We start from the raw sequence: 18,197 nt of genomic DNA on the forward strand, positions 1-18,197 counted from the left end.
AGGCTGTTATGTGCAAACCAGGTCAATATCTAAAAGTAAATCTTTCATAAGAGGTCCTCCAGACAACATACCAGTTTCCCCAAAGTTTCCAATTGTACCGTGTCAGGCCTCAAACACACACACACACGGTGCCCCCTCCCCAACCCATCTCTAATTCATACTCCTAAGAGACAGAATATTGCATATTCTTCAGATGCATTTCTGTTTCTTGATGGAAGGAAACTTGAAACCGCACCAAACACTTAAAAGAGTACATACCCATGTTCTGTGATAATTCATGGAGGGCTTCTGCTTTCTCATCCTCTGGTCCAATCCCAACCTGCTCTGCTGATAAACAACCAGGGTTACCATTAGTACTTGGAATTGAGGATATGATGTCAGAGATCACTGGAGTGGTTACTACTGAGAGTACATTGGTGGAAGGAGTGCTGCCTGGTAAGCTTAGAGATGCAGAAACAGTAGCAGTAGTACTAGCATTTAAATGGCCAGTCCCAGAAGTGCTTTGTTTCAAAAGAGAGGGGACTGGAGATGCCATAGCATTGTCTTCTAGTTCTACAGGTAACTGCTCCATTTCCAGACTGTTAGAGATTGAAATATCTTGTTCCTGACCTTCTACTTCTCCCTCCACAACATATTGTTCTTCCCCTTTCTCAAGGGAATCTGTTACTTTCTTGCATGCTTTTGTCAGCAAAAACTGACCAATTCGGTCCACCTTCCCCTTCCCCTTCGTAGATGAAACTGGACTTCGTCTGTTGATGGAAGATCCAGGGCTATGGGGACAAGGTGGGGAAACCACAGCTCCAGGCTGTGAGGTTGCTTCAGCACATGGATCAACAAAGACACATGTCTGAGAACTCATCTCCTCTGAGTTAAAATCTTTGACTTGCTGAATGGAAGGAAGTGAAGAAGCGCTTGAAGGAACTGCTGATGAGGGAGAAGGAAGCTGAATAGGAGTTGCCAGTGAATTAATAACCAGTGACCGGCTTGTTGACATACTTGAGACAGGAGTATTAGATGATGGGCAAGGAGGAGCAGGCCCCGACGAGAACTTTATATTCTGGGGTAAATGCAAAGGACCAACAACTGCAACAGGCTGTGGTATTAAATTAGAGCTAGAAGTCATTGGGGTTGCAGGGATTGTACTTGGCTGAGATCCTTTCATAACCTGAATTATTGAGGATGAATTTATAAAAACTGGAGTAATGAACTGAGGCCGTGCATTGGACTGAACTGCTGTCTGTCCTTCAGAAGCCAGAACTTTATTACCCACATTAGGCATGGTGACAACAGTAGGCATTAAGGTGGGCTGTAAATGAGAGGGCAATGATGCTGATGTGTTGGATGATGATGTAATGGGGTTGGATGTTACAAATACTGTTATCTGATTGGGCGGGAGTGACGTTGAAATAGAAGAAGAACTAACAGTCCTCTGTACTACTGGAGACATGTTCTGAGAAACATTTGAATTTCTATCTCCCAGGTCTTGTTGCACTTGAGAGGCTTCAGGATTTGGAGGTAAACTTAGGGCACGAACAGGATCTTTGCTAGAAGAAGGATCTTGTTGTGGAGGAGGAATGGCAGAAACCTTTTTAAATTCATCTGCACAAGTCACTGTTGGAGGCACTTCAAGGCCAGGGACACCAGAAGGCTTGATGGTAACATTAGGAGCTCCAGAATTGTCAAGAAGTTGACTTAAGGATGTTGGTGCCTCCCGCATAGCTGGAGATATAATAGCGTTGCTTTCTTCCAGACTGGGAAGTTTGCTGGTTTCTATAGGAGGGATGTCTCTTTTCTGCTGTTCTTCATGAACCAATATTTTGATTTCTTGGCTGGGAACACCTTTCAGCTCAATGTTGTGCTGATCTTTGTTCACTGGAACAACCTGCATATTCTGGCATGCGCTGTCTTGAGGGACACTGAAGCTTTCTTTGTTATCCTCAGGAATACCAGTCATAATACCAGACATGGGGATTGCAGGGTTCTGAGCAGTTAACATACCATTATTCTGAAAACTACCAGGCAGAGGTGTTTGCAAAGAAGGCGGACCAACCATCATACTTCTCTGTAAGTCCATGTTCTGCATGAGTGCTGAATTTTGCTGAGATGTCAAAGCCAACTTGGCTGCTTTTGAGTTTTGCCTCCCAGGGCTTGGTGTTGTTTTCCTACTGGATCCTGGACTGGACCTTCTACTATTACTTGGACTGGCTCGCTTTGCCACACCAGGATTAGTTTGCTTTCCTGAATTAATAGTCATAGGGTCCAACTTATGTGTCTGCGGGGAGACAAAACTTGACTGGCTGTTCATTGTGAGATTTGAGGGTGCTTGCCCAATGGCCTTCAAGGTGGTGGGATTAAGACCCTGCTGATCAAACCCTCTATTAAGACTAGGCCTAGGAGGCAAAGGAATATTAATCTGAGGAGGAAAGAGACCCGCAATAGAAGCATTGAGCCTCTCTGGAGATAAACTGATTTCTGATGGCTCTGTGCTTGGTGGACGATTATTGGGAGTCTGAGGATAGTATGGTCTTGGACTTGCCCTGTTTGGTGTTTTGGGCCTGGATGTTTGTGATGTGGTAGCAACATTTTGAAAATGGTGTGAGTGAGGGCCAGGAAGAGAATTAGACTGCTGTTGAGGGCTTGCACCTTGGGGAGCTGACATTGGAGAAGGTCCGGGTTTTGGCCCGCCCATCATAAGCTGGTTCTGTGAAACTATTAAATGAGATGGTATATTATTTTGAGGCCCTGATGCTGGAGGGACTTCAGGGCCATTTCCTTCTGAAACAGAGGGCACTGATGAAACTTCTCCCAAGGGAGAGCTAGTAGGATTCTGTGCATTATCTGTGTACACCATCTTTCGCACACTGTTTACCACAGCAGGATTGCTTGGCATTGGAATTCTTGGCTTGTCGGGAGAGGGAGGCACTGAACCAGGACCTTGCAGACTAACCATCACTGACATGTTGCCCCCCTGTTGCATTGGCATTCTTTGGGTCTCTACATTCAGAGGGCCTCTAGGCTGATGGACACCTTGGGAAACAGGAAGCCTAACAGATTTAGGATCCTGTTGCATCATAAGCATCATCATCATTTGTTGCTGCTGCTGCTGCTGCTGCTGCTGCTGCGTCTGTGTCTGTTGAGGTGTGGGTGGTGGTGGTGGTGGTTGCTGCTGCTGCTGCCCATGTTGCAAAAGCTGAGGTGGTATTTGTTGAAGGGATCTTTGTTCCATTGGCTGGGCTGGGAAACCTACAGAGACAAACATTCCTTGATCAGAAATATGCAACCTGTCACTAAAACTGCCCCCCTTTCTAAGAGGATATAACAGCTTAAACAGGGATTATGGGTGCTGGTGGTAGGACCAAGAGGTTACAGGCCTATTAGTGTAATAGGAAAAGATAACTGTTAAAGAACAGAAAGCAGAGCTCTAGGTGTAAATGGGCAGTTCTTATAGTGGAAAGAAGTAAGCAGAGCTCCCCCCCCTCCCCAGGCCAAGCTTTGCATTAAGGCTGGTGATATTTAAATTATTTGGAGTAAAAAGGTGAATGGTAAGATAAGCACATTTGCAGACTATACCAGGATTGTTTAGGATGGAAAAATTCCAAGCAGACTGCAAAGAACTCCAAAATAATCCCACCAAATTGGGTGAATGGGCAACAAAATGGCAAATAATGCTCTTCTGACTGGATGAATGGTGCTCAGCCTCTTCTGGATGGGGCTGCACTTCCCTTGAAGTAGCAGCTTAGTAGTTTGAGGCTTCTCCTGGAACCATCACTGCCTCTTAAGGCTCACGTGGTCTCAGTGGTATAGCGTGCCTTCTACAAGCTTTGGCTAGTGGCCCAGCTATGCCACTATCTGGACAGGAGTAATCTAGCTTCAGCAGTCTATGCTCTAGTAACCTCCAGCTTAGATTACTGCAATGCGCTCTATGTGGGGCTGGCTCTGAAAACAATTTGAAAACTGCAGCTTGTGCAAAATGCAGTGGCCAAATTGATAATGGGGACCATAAAGTCTGAGCATATAACACCGATTCTGGCCCACTTATGCTGGCTGCCTATACATTTCTGAGCCCAATTGAAGGCGCTGGTTTTAACCTATAAAGCTTTATATGACTGGGGATTGCAATACATGATGAAGTATAGTTCCCAGTATTAACCTACCCGTCCCCTACAAACAACTTCTGAGGCTCACTTCAGAGTGTCTCCCACAAGGTAAGTTTGGAGGATGGCAACAAGGGAGAGGGCCTTTTTGGTGGTAGCCCCGATTGTGGAATGCTCTCCACAGCAAGACCGGACTGGTATCAACATTGTCATCCTTTGATGCCATGTTAAGATTTTCCTCTATTCCCAGGCATTTGATGCATATGATGGGCTATTTAATGCATCAGTTGAATTGTTTATGATTGCCGTTGATATTTTAGTTGTTTTATGGGGTAGCTGTATTTTAATGGATAATTTTGTAGCTGTTTTAAAGTTTGTTTTATTTCTTTTGTAAGTAACATTGAATCTTTTTTTTTCTTTTTCTTTTTTGAGAAAGATATCTAAGAAATTTTGATGATGATGATGATGATGTGTAAATTGATGCATGATCAGGAAAAACTTCACTTAAGTTCACATATTTATTAACGGGTTCCAAATTATCAGGAACTAACTAGGAAAGAGAGCTGGAGTCCAAGTGGATAGCTCAATGACAAACATCAATGTAGTCCACAGCAGCAGCAAAAGAGGCAAATTTCATGCTAGGAATTAATTTAAAGGGACTGAATATAAACTGACCAGTATTATAATGTTGGTGCATCCATGGTGCAGCTACATTAAGAATGTACTGTGTACAGTTTTGGCTGCCCTGTTTTTAAAAGGATATTGTAGAGCTGGAAAAGGTGCAGAAAAAGACTTATGGAATTTGTTGTCACAAGATGTACTGATGCCTATTGGCTTATATGCCTATTGGCAATATATAAGCCAATATATATTGGCTTATATATTGGCTTATATTTAAAAAGGGAATTAGATTCACAGAAATGGGTAGCCTCCAGATTGATAAATGAATGTTGGTCATAAAGACAGAAATATGTAATTTGGAGAACAGATGTATCAACCACTATTAGCCATGATATACAAGTGGAACCTCCAGGTTCAGAAACAATAGGCCTCCAAGTACCAGTTGATGGGGTGGGGGCACACAGTGGTGAAGGGCTGTTGCCTTTGTGCACTGCTTGTGGATGTTCTGGGAGCAAGTGGCTGCCCATTGTTTGAAATAGGATGCCGACATAAATGTCCTGTTGGTCTGATCTGAAGAGTAGAGTTATTCTTAGAATTTTCAGAACTTATGTTTTATAATCAACTGCAACTAGAAGGATTGTTTAAGAGTTCTATTTTTATTTTATTTATTTTTTTAGAGAAGTACCAGCCATAGAAGTTGGTATAACTTCTGACACACAACTTGTCAGAACCCACTGGTAGAATATGGATTACAGTGGAATAAAGCAAGAACAGAAAGCAAAGTATAAGCAATGGTACAGTTGCATGTTAAGTATAAATCTTGGCGGTGGGAACAATATATGACGGGAAAGCATCCATTTGAAATGGAATTTTGGCACAGTATGATCATCATACTGACTCAAGGCCACAGCACATTAAAGAATTAGTAGGCATGCTGCTATTAGTGATGGTGCATCCTGCAATGTCTGGAGAAGGCTCTTACGAGTCCCCTGGACTGCAAGGAGGTCAAATCAGTCCATCCTAAAGGAAATCAACCCTGAGTGCTCATTGGAAGGACAGATACTGAAGCTGAAGCTCAAATAATGTGGCCACCTAATGCGAAGAGAAAACTCTCTGGAAAAGATCCTGATGCTGGGAAAGATTGAAGGCAAAAGCAGAAGGGGACGGCAGAGGATGAGATGGCTGGATAGCATCACTGATGCAATGAATATGAATTTGAGCACACTCCGGGAAAGAGCGGAGGACAGGAAGGCCTGGCGTGCTATGGGCCATGGGGTCACGAAGAGTCGGACACGACTTAACGACTGAACAACAACAACAACAACAAATATCATAAAAGTATATTTATCACCTGGTGGCCTGTTTGTGAAGTCTGAAATCTTATGTCCAGTGTTATCCAAATTTATTCCTTGTTCTCCTGGCAATGATGGCTGATCTGTCTCTTCCAAGCCTGCTGGGCGTGGTTCTGAAGCACTAAAGACAAGAATATGTTATCATTAAAGTTAATATAGTACTTCTTTAAAAATGGCTGAAATTTATTAAACTTCATAATGAGGAAAGCATACTACATGCAGTTTATTCACCTTATGTTATATTTCAATATTGTAGTCAGCTGCTTGTTATGTGCAAAAGAACAATCACTCTTGGCTAGAAGTGGTACTAATAACCTTGGGTATGACTTATTCTGTTCATTAAATTAGTTTAACCAACATTAAGAAGGTGAAAAATTGCAGGCTTATATCCCAAAAAGCTGGATTAAGGTGAGAAGCAAGAAGGACAGGTTATTCACCTTGCAATAGTTTTTATTCAGGGTGACACTCCACCCTCAAGCGTTGATGGTAGTCTGTTCTATCTGGTTATAGTTATCCCATTTCAGATCAAATCAAGAGAATTATAATGTAGCATATGCCATAATCCTATACATGTTTACTCAGAAGCAAGATCCACCATGTTCTATGGTGCCTACTCTATAGTAAGTGTGCTTAAGATTGCAGCCATAGTCCTGCAGCTTTTCAGGCTCATGAGTATCTATCACCTGCAGCAGGTAAGAGGGCATTACACATTACATCAAATGAAAATTACTGAAAGCTGATAATCTTTGAGAGCATTCAGTTGTGGTGAGGGACAAGTAGGAAATCTTTGGTTACCAAAAAACATACTGAAGGAGAGCTCTGGATTTCATGCTAGGATCACAGTGCTTATAGTTATATGGAGTCAGAAAATGTTCCACCTAGGCTACTATAGTCTACTGCAGGGTTAGGCAACCTGGTGTACAATAGACGTTTTGGATTACAATTTCCATAACCCCTAACCTTTGCCCATGCTGGCTGGGGCTGATAGGAGTTGTAGCCCAAAACATCTGTAGGGCACTGGGTTGTCTACCCCGGCTCTACTGAGTCAGCAACTTTCCACCATCTCTGTAGGGATCTTCTCTAGCCCCTGCTATCCAGAACTCTTTAAGAGGAGATGCCAAGTACCGAACCTGACACCTTACATATGGAAAGCACTGTGCCACTGCCCATGCTGACTGATGATGGGAGTTGTAGTCCAGCACATCTGCAGGGCACCAGGTTGAAGACTGCTCTATCCACAAAGTGGTGGCTCTTCCTTCCAAGGGCCATAGAACATATAAAACCATTATTTTTAGATTCAGTAGCAAAGTAATAAAAGCTATGCTAGAACAACGGTAAGCCTTATAGTATAAGGTGATGGTCTGCTGCCTTGTTTGCTAAAGCAATACAGTTTCTGATCCAGCGCGATATGGTCTGCATGGGATGACATTGGTTTTCCCTGATTAGACTTTAAAAGCAAGAAAGATAGAATCACTGATATGGCTTTTGATCAAGAGGAAGGGTGAGGTTTGAGAATTCCTCACCACTCACCACCAAGCTTCCTGTTCACTTTAATCAAAATTTATTTCTGGCTTCTACTCTGGTTTTCACATTGGTTTAATTATGTTTTATACTTTTAAAGGTTTTATATTGACCTGGTTTGCACAATATGCCGGCCTCATTGGATGTTGTTTAACCCAGTGAGCCTGGTGCATGCTGGGCATCATTTTGAATATGCAACCTCCGCTCAGGGATTGCCATGTCATGTGAACCTGGCCACCAAGGGTTATTTGAGGGTTAACCAACCTTTGCATAACTCTCAGTTATTCAAAATGTTTTCCGGCATGTGTCACAACACATTGTGGGTTAAAGAACCCCCAAGGAGCCCAGCATGTCATCCGAACCAGGCTTTTTATCATGTTGTATATTATGGTTTTAATTTTTGTGAACCAACTAGAGAGCTTTGGCTACTGGGCAGTATAGAAAGCAAGCAAGCTAGCTAGCTACTGGGCAGTATAGAAATATAAGAGAAAGAAAGAAAACTATTCCTCTGCAATGTCGTGCCCCCCCCCCCCCAGCTCATTTCATACTGAGGGAATAATTACCCTAGCTAAAAAAAAAATCTAGGAAAATTGCTTTATCAAGGAAGCTCTGCGGCTCTAGACTTAGGGCATCTCCACAAAGAGGCTTTTTATCCCACAATTTTACTAGGGCTTCTGCTTCCAGATTCTTTGTGGGATTAAGCTTGATCCTTTACATGCGCTTCCCCTGCACTTTTCGCCTTTATTTGCATGTTCTATATGTTTCATTATAGAGCCACTAGACGGTGCTGTTGTTATAGTGCCACTTCCTCTTTATACGGATAAATTCAAACCGATTCAAAACGGTTCTTTTTATTAGCTCATTATTTCAGTTCCAAGTGGTCAGAAATGGGAGAGGTGCTGGAAGTTGATGATGTCATGTAAAGGGCCTGCAAACTTCCTTGAGTAGCCAATCTCATTTGGAGGATAAAAGCCCTATGTGGAGAAGCCCTAAATCTCAAGAACCAGGAAAGACACATCCTTTATTGCCTTTAATAGTTATGCATCCCTGAAACACAAAGGAAAAGATGAGCAAAGTGATCCCTGCTCCTGCATGATAGACACAACCTGGTTCCAAAACTCAACACGAATTACTACTACAAGCCACACAGAGGAATCATAAAGAAGTGCTTCCAAAAGTAAAACTGGATTTATCCCATTGTGAATTACATGAGTTGTCAGACAAAATGGCAAACAAAGGGTAGCATTACATGTTAGTTCAGCTTAAGTTATATTCCTTTTCAATGGGTCTAAGCAGGACTAACATTGGATACAACCCAAATGCAGTTGGAATCCTTGTCTCTCGATTCTCCCCCACTGCCTTATCCACTAAAAAAGACACATTAAACTGTAGCTAAGATATAAATCAGTGGTCCACTCAGGGGAGGATGCTGGAGCAGACATCCAGGGCTCCACTCAGCAGAAGGACCCCCAAATGTAGCAGGTCTGACTTACCACATTTTGAAGTGAAGTAATACACATTACCATCTAAAGAGTTCCCCCATAAGACGATTAAGTCCTAACTTTACCACTGGACATAACCGAATGTGAATGCCCCCAAGCAATAAAGAACAAAATTGAGTGGCTCCTGCCTTCAATGAGCAGCACGGTATCCCTATATTGTGTGATGCAACATGGGATGATCGATGTAAGAAGCCTCTATAACTAGTCCTACATGAATTGATCGGATATAACTTCGTATGATTTAAACCTGACAGTCCTGTCCAGATATGAGGGTCCTTGAGCTAATTGTTCTTGTGTTCCTGAGATATATCAAACTTCTCTTAACAGATAGAATAAAAACTACAGCCTTCTGAACACATTTCCAAGTCACCAGTGAATTCTAGGAGACATTATTACAGGAATTTCTGCAGAGGTTTTTTTTTTTATTTTATAAGTATACACAGGCCTATCTGCAGTGTGCATTGATTTAAATGTTTTGTTCCTTAGTGGTGAAATTCTATGCTGTTTTAGTAATGTGTTATCTTGTATTATGTTACAGCTTCTTGAAGGTGGCCTTAAATGAAAAATAGACAGAAACGCGTTGGACTTTTTTAGTCCATGAAATAAAATGTTTCATTATCTTGAGACATTTCTCTTCCATTTGTATGCCTATAACTCAGATCTTTTCAGAAATAAGGGTCAGCCATTGCTTCTTTGACCCAGAATGCTAGGTGTTATCCAGTACCTGCATTCCCTACCAGTGACTCATTCAGTTTGCAATTACCCTTTTGAAACTGAGTGTATACACTGCAGACCTCACAGCCACAACATCTTGGAAAATTTTTGAAATTTTCTGATTCTTCCCCTATCTTATGCCATCTAGCCTGATGAAGAGTTCTGGAGAACTTGAATGCTTGCACAATCTTGTTGCATTTTGGTAATTCCTAATAAAGTATTGGCTAACTTGGATTTTTTTTTTTTTTACTAATGAAGCATCACAGCTATCTTTGCTTTTTCTCTACTTAATAACTTCCTTAGGACACCTTCCCTTTACTTTTAAGTACATGTCTGTATCACGTTCACCGTAACTGAAATTATAGCATCCTACACATGAACAGAACAGTGCTGTTCTGGTAGCTTCTCCCTATCTAAATTAAATTGATGTCTTAGGAAAATTTAAAGGAACAGTGGGGGGGGGGAGCATGTGCTTCAAAATAATGAGAGCCAGTGTGGTGTAGTGGTGAGAGTGTTGGACTGGACGCCAGGAGACCTGGGTTCTAATCCCCACTCAGCCATGGAAGCTCATTGGGTGACTTTGGGCCAGTCACAGACTTTCAGCCCAACCTCCCTCACAGGACTGTTGTGAGGATAAAATGGAGAGGAGGAGGATAATGTAAGCCAACTTGGGTTCCTTGCAAGAGGAAAGGTGGGATATGAATGCAATAAATAAATAACAAAAATAATGTTTTAAAATGTAAAAAATAATTTAAACTTTATGTTGTTGTGATGTGGTAAGAACTCTAATGATTGAAATAAAGATTCTGTACCATCTCCAGTTCATGTACAAAACATTATGAACAGAGAATTTTCAGAAACTCTTCTGCTGTTATTTGGCACAACCTCTCTTCCTACCACCACCAAAATCATTACTAAGAAATTTCAGCTGGGGAGAGGGGGGGCCAAATTACTGAATTCAGAACGAAGCGTGTAAATTGGACTTTATTCATGTTTATGACCTCTTTTTTCCTTGCTCAGATCTTCTTTGGGTCACTCTCTGATTCTTTGTTGTCTCCCTCTCAGCTGCTACTCTCAGAAGAGCAGAACTGTAGAACTGATTCTAGGCTAACATCCAGTACGAGAGTGGGTATAGGAGGCATAGCTGGTAGTGTTGCGTGTGTATATCTATATAAATGTGTGGTAATGGAAGGCATAGCAATATTGCTTCTTTATTTCAGTGATATTTCACTCTGCTTCACCGTCAACATTACATTTATTGATTTATATCAGGGTAAGATGCAGAGTAAGTTAGTCACATATGGGTCCCAGTGATTTCAATGCGACTTAAGTTAGTCATGAATAACGTCTCACACTGACTTCCACAGGACCCAAGTGTGAATAACTGGATCCAACACATCAGTATTTTAATCTAAGCCAATATAGTAGTTGCGCTGGTGTTGATGGGAGAGATTTCTTTGCTCCAAGCAACTATATTTTTATGTCACTAGCAGGCTCTATGCTACTCTCTCCAAAACCCAGAACACATGTGCGTGTTTGCCCTAAAAGCTTAGAAAAGTGCTCTCCAACTCTTTTCCCATTCCGATTACACTTCTGTTGAAAAAGAAACATTTAACCTTTATAATTGTTCTAATATTGTGAAACTGGCTGTTTCATGGAAACATTCATGTACCAATAAAAGCAAACCAATACAATAAGCTTCATCAAACACACCTATGAGGCACCTACTGTCACCATTACCTGTATTTGCATAGAGATGCACAAATTGAGGATAAACACCGAAGCTGATTCCCGTGAACAAAGAAAATATGGAAGCAGAGTTAAAGACCCAGAATGTTAACTTTCAAGTATGGGGAATAAGGTATCTTGGTCAAGGCAATGATGCCAACACAAGAAACGGACTGTGTGAAAGTCTCAAATGGAAGGAGAAATCACTCTGGAACTTTCTCACTCCAACTGCAACTCTTACCTTCTACAATCACATGTCTGCACTAGATTATTGCTCTTCAAATTATTTAATCATTTCAAACTGAGTCCCTTGACCCAGAGTTTTCCCTTGGATTAGTATTTCATAGACTGAGCCAATTTGTCCAGTTCAGTTTTTTGCTACGTTATTTTAATCAAGTTTCCTAAGGACTAATGTAAAGCTCAATAGCTATTTTCGCATTTCTATCCAAACAGAAACACCTTTATATATAAGAACTTATACCATTATACTACAGATGATACAGCATATCAGCAACAGGATATCAATGCAGAAACAAGCCAGGAGATTTGTAACATGACATACTGACGATCGATTATATGAACTTGATTTCAGGAAATTGCATTTTTAATTTTACAATTGTTTATCGTGGGATCTGTCCAGTACGCCAGGAGTGGGAAGACTTCAGGTTTGAAAGATCTACCTTGTTTTTGACTCTAGTCTATGAACTGGAGTAAGGTGCAAAATAGTGGTGCAGGTAGGCAGAATATGCTAAGAATTAAGGAACAGGGTGATTCTAAGCGGAAGCTCAACACGGGAGTTTCTGATCAGTACCAGAACCAAGCTCACAAGTCTCTTCTCACAAAAATCCACCCTTGGTTTTTTAGCAACCTAGTTTAGGAAAAAAAACCTTTTTGTTGCTATTGTTAGACAACTGAGAGTCAGAAATCCTTGCCAAACTATTCCAAGATCACTCAGAAATCTTCCAGTAGATCCCAACCTACCTTCTGCCCACCCTTGCAGTACACCATGGGCAAAGCATCTGCATATAGCGGGACTCCAGCGTGCCAGGATGTTACACACATATACTTCCATACTGGGAGGCTCATATCTATCCTTCCCATTTAGTCAAGGAACGCGAGCTCCAAGCTTGCATTGCTTGACCAAGCAGAGGGGATGGGCTGAATGGAGATACGGGAGGCACGTACATAGGCTTACTGGCATTCAATATCTTAACAGCGCTTAGCATGGCTATATAACACATACAGCTGATATCTTCTATCTGGTGCAGCACCTGCAAAAACAGAGCATGGCTCCTCCCACTGCTGAAGTGTAATCATAAGGCTATAAAGGTCTACTGCAGGAGTGGACAACCTGCAGCCTTAGGGCTGCATGCAGCTCTTGGCCTAATTTCAAAAGCCCTCTGCTAGCAATCAGTTCACTCTGGCAAAAGCGATCTGACCCTCTCCTGGCAGCCAACTGGGCAAGGAAGGAGAAAACAGGGAGAAGGTGAGAGAAAATGGGGTATCAGAAAGAGAAAAACAGAAATAGCTGTGGCAGAAAGAGTAAAGAGGTGGCCTATCCATTTTTCACTCTGGCCCCACCCACCACTAGCTTCAGCCTTGTCCAGCATCAGCATGCAGCCCTCTGACAGATTTCCTCTGAAGGAATGTGGCCCTTAACAGAAGAAAGGCTGCCCACACCTGGTCTAATGGGTGTGAGTCCTAACCATACTATGCAATAGGAGCAATTCGGACCAATGCATCAGATGTTTCTCCTTAAAATTTTCAGAGAACAGTAAGGCAATTAGTTCCATAGATAGATTTTACAAAATACAAGTTCCCTGCATAACAAAGGCAGCTTCCCCCATGCACGCTCTTCAGTTTATTCATTTTCTTGATCCCAACTAAAAAAATGGCTTACGCTGAAGGCTTGCTGAGGAAACGTGTGCCGTATTTGTACATTCAAGTTGTGTTGATGTCATACAGTTGGGGACAAGCCTTGGTCAAGGTACTTTTCTCTCATCCTTAGCTGCACTAATGAGGGTACTACAGCCTTGTATTTAACAACTCACCTAGCAGCCATAGGCAACAAGGTATTCCACATTAGTGAGGGAGCAGCCTAGCAAAGAAGGGACAGATTTCTCCATTACACCACTTGATAGGAGGATATCTTTACTAGTCTTCTAAGACTCTGGTACCCTGCATTTCCATGCTGGTTGTGCAGGAGGGGGCTTCCTCCCCTCCATGGACCTCATGGAAGCATATGGTATAGTCTCTTAGCAGAGACTATTAGTCTTAGCTTAAAAAATGCAGACTAGTCACTTTTGTGGGATTATTCACAAAGCTGGGGTAATAATACTAGCCTCTCTTATATGACTGCTATCAAGGTTTAGCAAGACACGGTTGGATCCAGACTTAGGTATACTTAAAGCAGACCCATTGAAATCAATGGAGCTGTTGTTTCTTTTATGTGACTACTGTCAAAACTTCAAAGAACATAATGTGGCCTTGTACACTTAAAGGGCATTTTTAAAGATCCATGCACTGCTCACTTTCACCCATGAAAAAGCCATGTGACCATCACACCATTTATATAAATACGTAACACTGCTTTGCTTTCAAGTCAAAATAATAATAAAAACAGAATTTTCCTATTAGTCTCTCATAAAGTCATCCACCACAATATACTATTATATTCTCACAATCTGTTTTATCTAATGATATCTCAACTTTTAATGACTGATGGATTTTCTATCAACATTTTATTACGTATTTTATCAAGTGTTTCTGTAAGTTTCCATTTCAGTGAAGCTATCTAATCATCATTACTTCTTTGGAAGTAGAGAGACCCTTTGAGTTAATCATTACAATACAAGACACTTTTAAGTCTTCATCTAAGAACAAACCCCCCCCCCTTTTTTAAAGGAAGTCAATGAGTTGGTTCTGAAAGTGACCAGGCCCAGCAATTTCATACATGTTATGAGGTGGAGGAGTAGGCTATAGAATGATGGCCTACCTACCACTGCATGCAGGAAGTCAAGTGTGACCAAGGTATCAGCTGGTACAGATACATACATGATTTGCCGAATTTCCTCTTACTCCCACTCCTTTTGGGAGATGAGTTGTTTGGAAATCAGGCAATTTGCGTAAACTCTACAAAATGTAATTCCTTTGTGCAGAAGCAAGTGGAACAATTCCAAGACCAACTCCTATCCCCTAGCGCACAAAGAAGAGTGTCTGGCCAACCCAACCCATCGTACAAAATGAACATGCTGTTATAGAATTGCTTTTGATGCTGGAATTGGATTTATTAACCAAGATAGGTGTACAAAGCCACTGCTGAACATATGCTAACGAGAGAGTGAGTGTAAAATCAACTGAAAATAAAGTTTTATAATTTGTGTTAAGGTCTAGACATTTTGTTATTATATAGCTCTAACCTTGTAGTAACAGTCATTTTGTCCTTTCATTTATCCTGCAGGTGTCATCAAGCAGTCAACAGGACTAACAGCCTCTTACCCAGCTCTCTTCTCATTGAAACTGCTACTTTCAGATGGTCTGGCCCAGCCTAGCCATTATTTTCAGGTCAAGTAGAAGGGGTTTTACATATTATCTATCAGCACAAGCATATACTCTAGCCTGGAAAAATGGCATGAAACCCATGATATACAAGCAAAAAAGGAGAGCTGGTGTATGTACTTAAGGTGTCACGCATGGAGCAGAATAAAGGGAGAGTCCTAGGTGGCTGTGATCTAATAGCATTAGGCGCATTTTGGCAGCAATGAGCCCTATACAAAATACTCATATCCCTATAGCCAGCCCTAACCATCCTCTCACATTGTCTTATAAACTGCATTGAAATCCACAGTAGTGGCACACACACTAAGTGGGAACATGTTTGAAAGTATTCTTCAGCCATTCATTGTGGCTGAGAATTTGACCAAAAGCCTCTCCTCAATATTCATTTCTGTTGCTACTTGCAAATCTTTTAAGAACTTACGAACAGAAGAAGAGCCATGCTGAATCAGATCAACAGCTTATATAGTCCAACATTCTGTTCACACATTGCCCAACTATCTGCCTGTGGGAAATCCACAAGTAGGACATGAGCGCAATAGGACTCTCCACTTGTGTTCCTCAGCAACTGGTACACAGACGCATGCTGCCTCGGATACGGCAGATAATATAGAGCCATCATGAGTAGTAGCTATTCATAGCCTTATCCTCCATGACTGTCTACTCCCTTTTAAAGCCACCCAAGTTGGTGGCCATCACTACATCTTGTGGTAGCAAATTCCATAGTCTGGATTTCTACATCAGCCCTAAAGTTTCTTATCGGGAAAGTGGCAGCATTTAGAGTTTTACCTTAACAACTAACACAAACACATCATAAATGGTTGGTAAAGTTACTTCTTTAATCCTCTTCTCTTTATCTCTGCATGGGATGGAGGTGTCAATCACAAAACTGCCATTGCTTTATAATTTAGAATCTTTAGTTAACATAATTGCTACCAAATGCAAAGCTGCATTCAGTTGAATAAACAAACTTTGATCAACTGTGTAGGAAACAAAAATGTTAAACCTACTTAATTTGTTCTACTTGCTGATTATTTTTCTTCTTCCTTGGAGGTTTTTTCTTCTTGGGTTTATTGGCATTTTGATTGTTCTGTTTGCTGTTCACCCCAAAATGTCCTGCAGATATATCACTTTGTAGCAAGTTTACCAACAATGGGCTTGTTAGTGTGACATCTTTGTTTACAGGAAAACCTGGGTTTTGTCCACAGGAAATCTGATTCCCATTTTGGGCTCCGCTAAAAGGGGCATTGAACGGCATCCCATGTCCAGCAAAATGGCTCCCTGATGTATTGCTGTTTCCCTGCATCCCTTGCAAGTGGGGCGGCACCATGTTTCCTTGTTGCATGGAAACATCAGGTAGCATTTGTGCCATGTTCACATCATTGTTCGTTGTATTGGTAGTATCACCCAGCTGCTGAGACATATGAGGGTTAGGTCCTGCGGGTCTCAGAACTTGTCCTTGAATCCCCATAACCTGAGAAGGATTGCTGTTCACAGGGCCTTGCTGTGTCATCATCTGCCCTGCAAACTGCACCATATTTCCTTGCATATTGGGTGTTGGTCCTCTCATTAATTGAGCTGGCCCCGTCATAACATTGGACTGGCTTTGAGCACTGAACTGCTGTTTATTTCCTTGCATCTGATTGGTCATCATCTGCTCCATCATTGAATTCTGCTGCAGTAACACCTGGTTTTGGGGTCCCATCATCTGATTATGTGCAGCCATCATCTGCTGGCCTTGCTGGGGAATCATCTGTTTGGGTGGAGTCATTCTTTGTTGTGATGGACCAAGATTTTGGTTTTGAGGTGCTACCATCATCTGGCCCTGTGGCATAAGCTGAGCTCGAGAAAGTATCATCTGGTTTTGAGGATTTAGAGATCCCTGAGGCTGAATGTTCACCATCTGTCCTTGGGAGGATACTATTTGCTGATGCATCCCCATTAACTGAGATTGTGGTCCTTGTGGAGGCTGTCCCTGCATGCTGCCCATGCTAACTTGTGGAACTCCACTGGTGCCTGTCTGCTGATTGTTCATATTTCCATGAAGTCCCATTAAACTGGTCTGCATCATATTTGATGGGCCATGTTGAACTTGCATCTGATTCTGGGGAGGACCATTCCCTTGACCACCTTAAAAATGCATATAGTTCAAGTTACAATATTGTAAAGTAAATTGGCATTAACACATTTTACTTAGTAAGCTAGTTCAGAAAAAAATGCAATGTGTTTTACATTCACAACACACTCAAAAATCCAGTATTTGTGACAGCAGGATCTGAAAATATGTGATAGAAGAAGGGTTGAAATATCAACTATTGCTAATAGTGATTCTCTAACATTTCTGCCAACCACACATGAGCAGTACATGAAAAATTAAGAGGTAACAGATGAGTGAACAGGAATCGGGGGGGGGGGGGCACTACATAGATGTTAATGGCCATTCAGTATCATTAAACAAAAGTCTTTAGAATCTCTCACCAAAAGGCAAATAAGAGTTTAGAAATACTTCTCAAGACAGTCTTCTAAATAAAGGTACAAAGCCTTCAGTGTAATGTGGGAAAGGGTCTAACTGGCCTTTCCTTTTTCTTTCTCTCAAAGGCCTAGTTCCATATTGTACCTATTTCCAGCTAAGAGGGCTGTTTATTGCTGGAATCCGTAACAGCAAGTGGTAGCAGACAATTTTTGAAATGGCACAGAATTTCTTGCACTTTCCTCCCAAACATAACTTTTGAGGCTGACAGTTCTGCATAATTTAACACAGCAGTTTATGTTCTACAGAAATTAGTACTATTAATAAAATATAATCACGTGCCAAACACTGAATCTTCATCTGTCGTCAGTTGCCATAAAATAGCAAACAGACAAGTAATCCATCAAAATACAACTAACAGACCTGTATGTGGCACACTCTGACTTGTTTGCAATTGGGGGGTTCCACTATTTGCAGGTGTTCCTGGTGCTGTAGAAGGTACCTGACTTTGCATGAAGTTCTGATTTGCCTGTCCTGCAGGAAAGCCAGGTGGGAGACGCTTGGGCATTCCTGGACAGAAAATAATTTTATTCATTAAAGCCATCTTTATTAATATTGACTGACACATTATATTAATAAC

At 41.6% G+C, this 18,197-nt stretch overlaps 1 protein-coding gene across 2 annotated transcripts in view; it reads right to left on the reverse strand.

The window, feature by feature from the left end:
* Positions 1-18,197, reverse strand: part of NCOA6 (nuclear receptor coactivator 6) — a 66,714-nt gene that overhangs the window by 16,515 nt on the left and 32,002 nt on the right. For both annotated transcript variants that reach the window (XM_084853890.1, XM_084853891.1), the window contains 4 exons: positions 17,981-18,127; positions 16,098-17,217; positions 6,067-6,188; positions 259-3,243 (listed from right to left, as the gene is read on the reverse strand). In XM_084853890.1, the coding sequence (XP_084710016.1) occupies positions 259-3,243; positions 6,067-6,188; positions 16,098-17,217; positions 17,981-18,127 (4,374 nt within the window). The remainder of the gene's footprint in view (positions 1-258; positions 3,244-6,066; positions 6,189-16,097; positions 17,218-17,980; positions 18,128-18,197) is intronic.

Source organism: Heloderma suspectum, chromosome 4 (genome assembly GCF_057233095.1).
Source record: "Heloderma suspectum isolate Gila_16-S chromosome 4, 16-S_ref, whole genome shotgun sequence".
Classification (NCBI taxonomy): Eukaryota; Metazoa; Chordata; class Lepidosauria; order Squamata; family Helodermatidae; genus Heloderma; species Heloderma suspectum.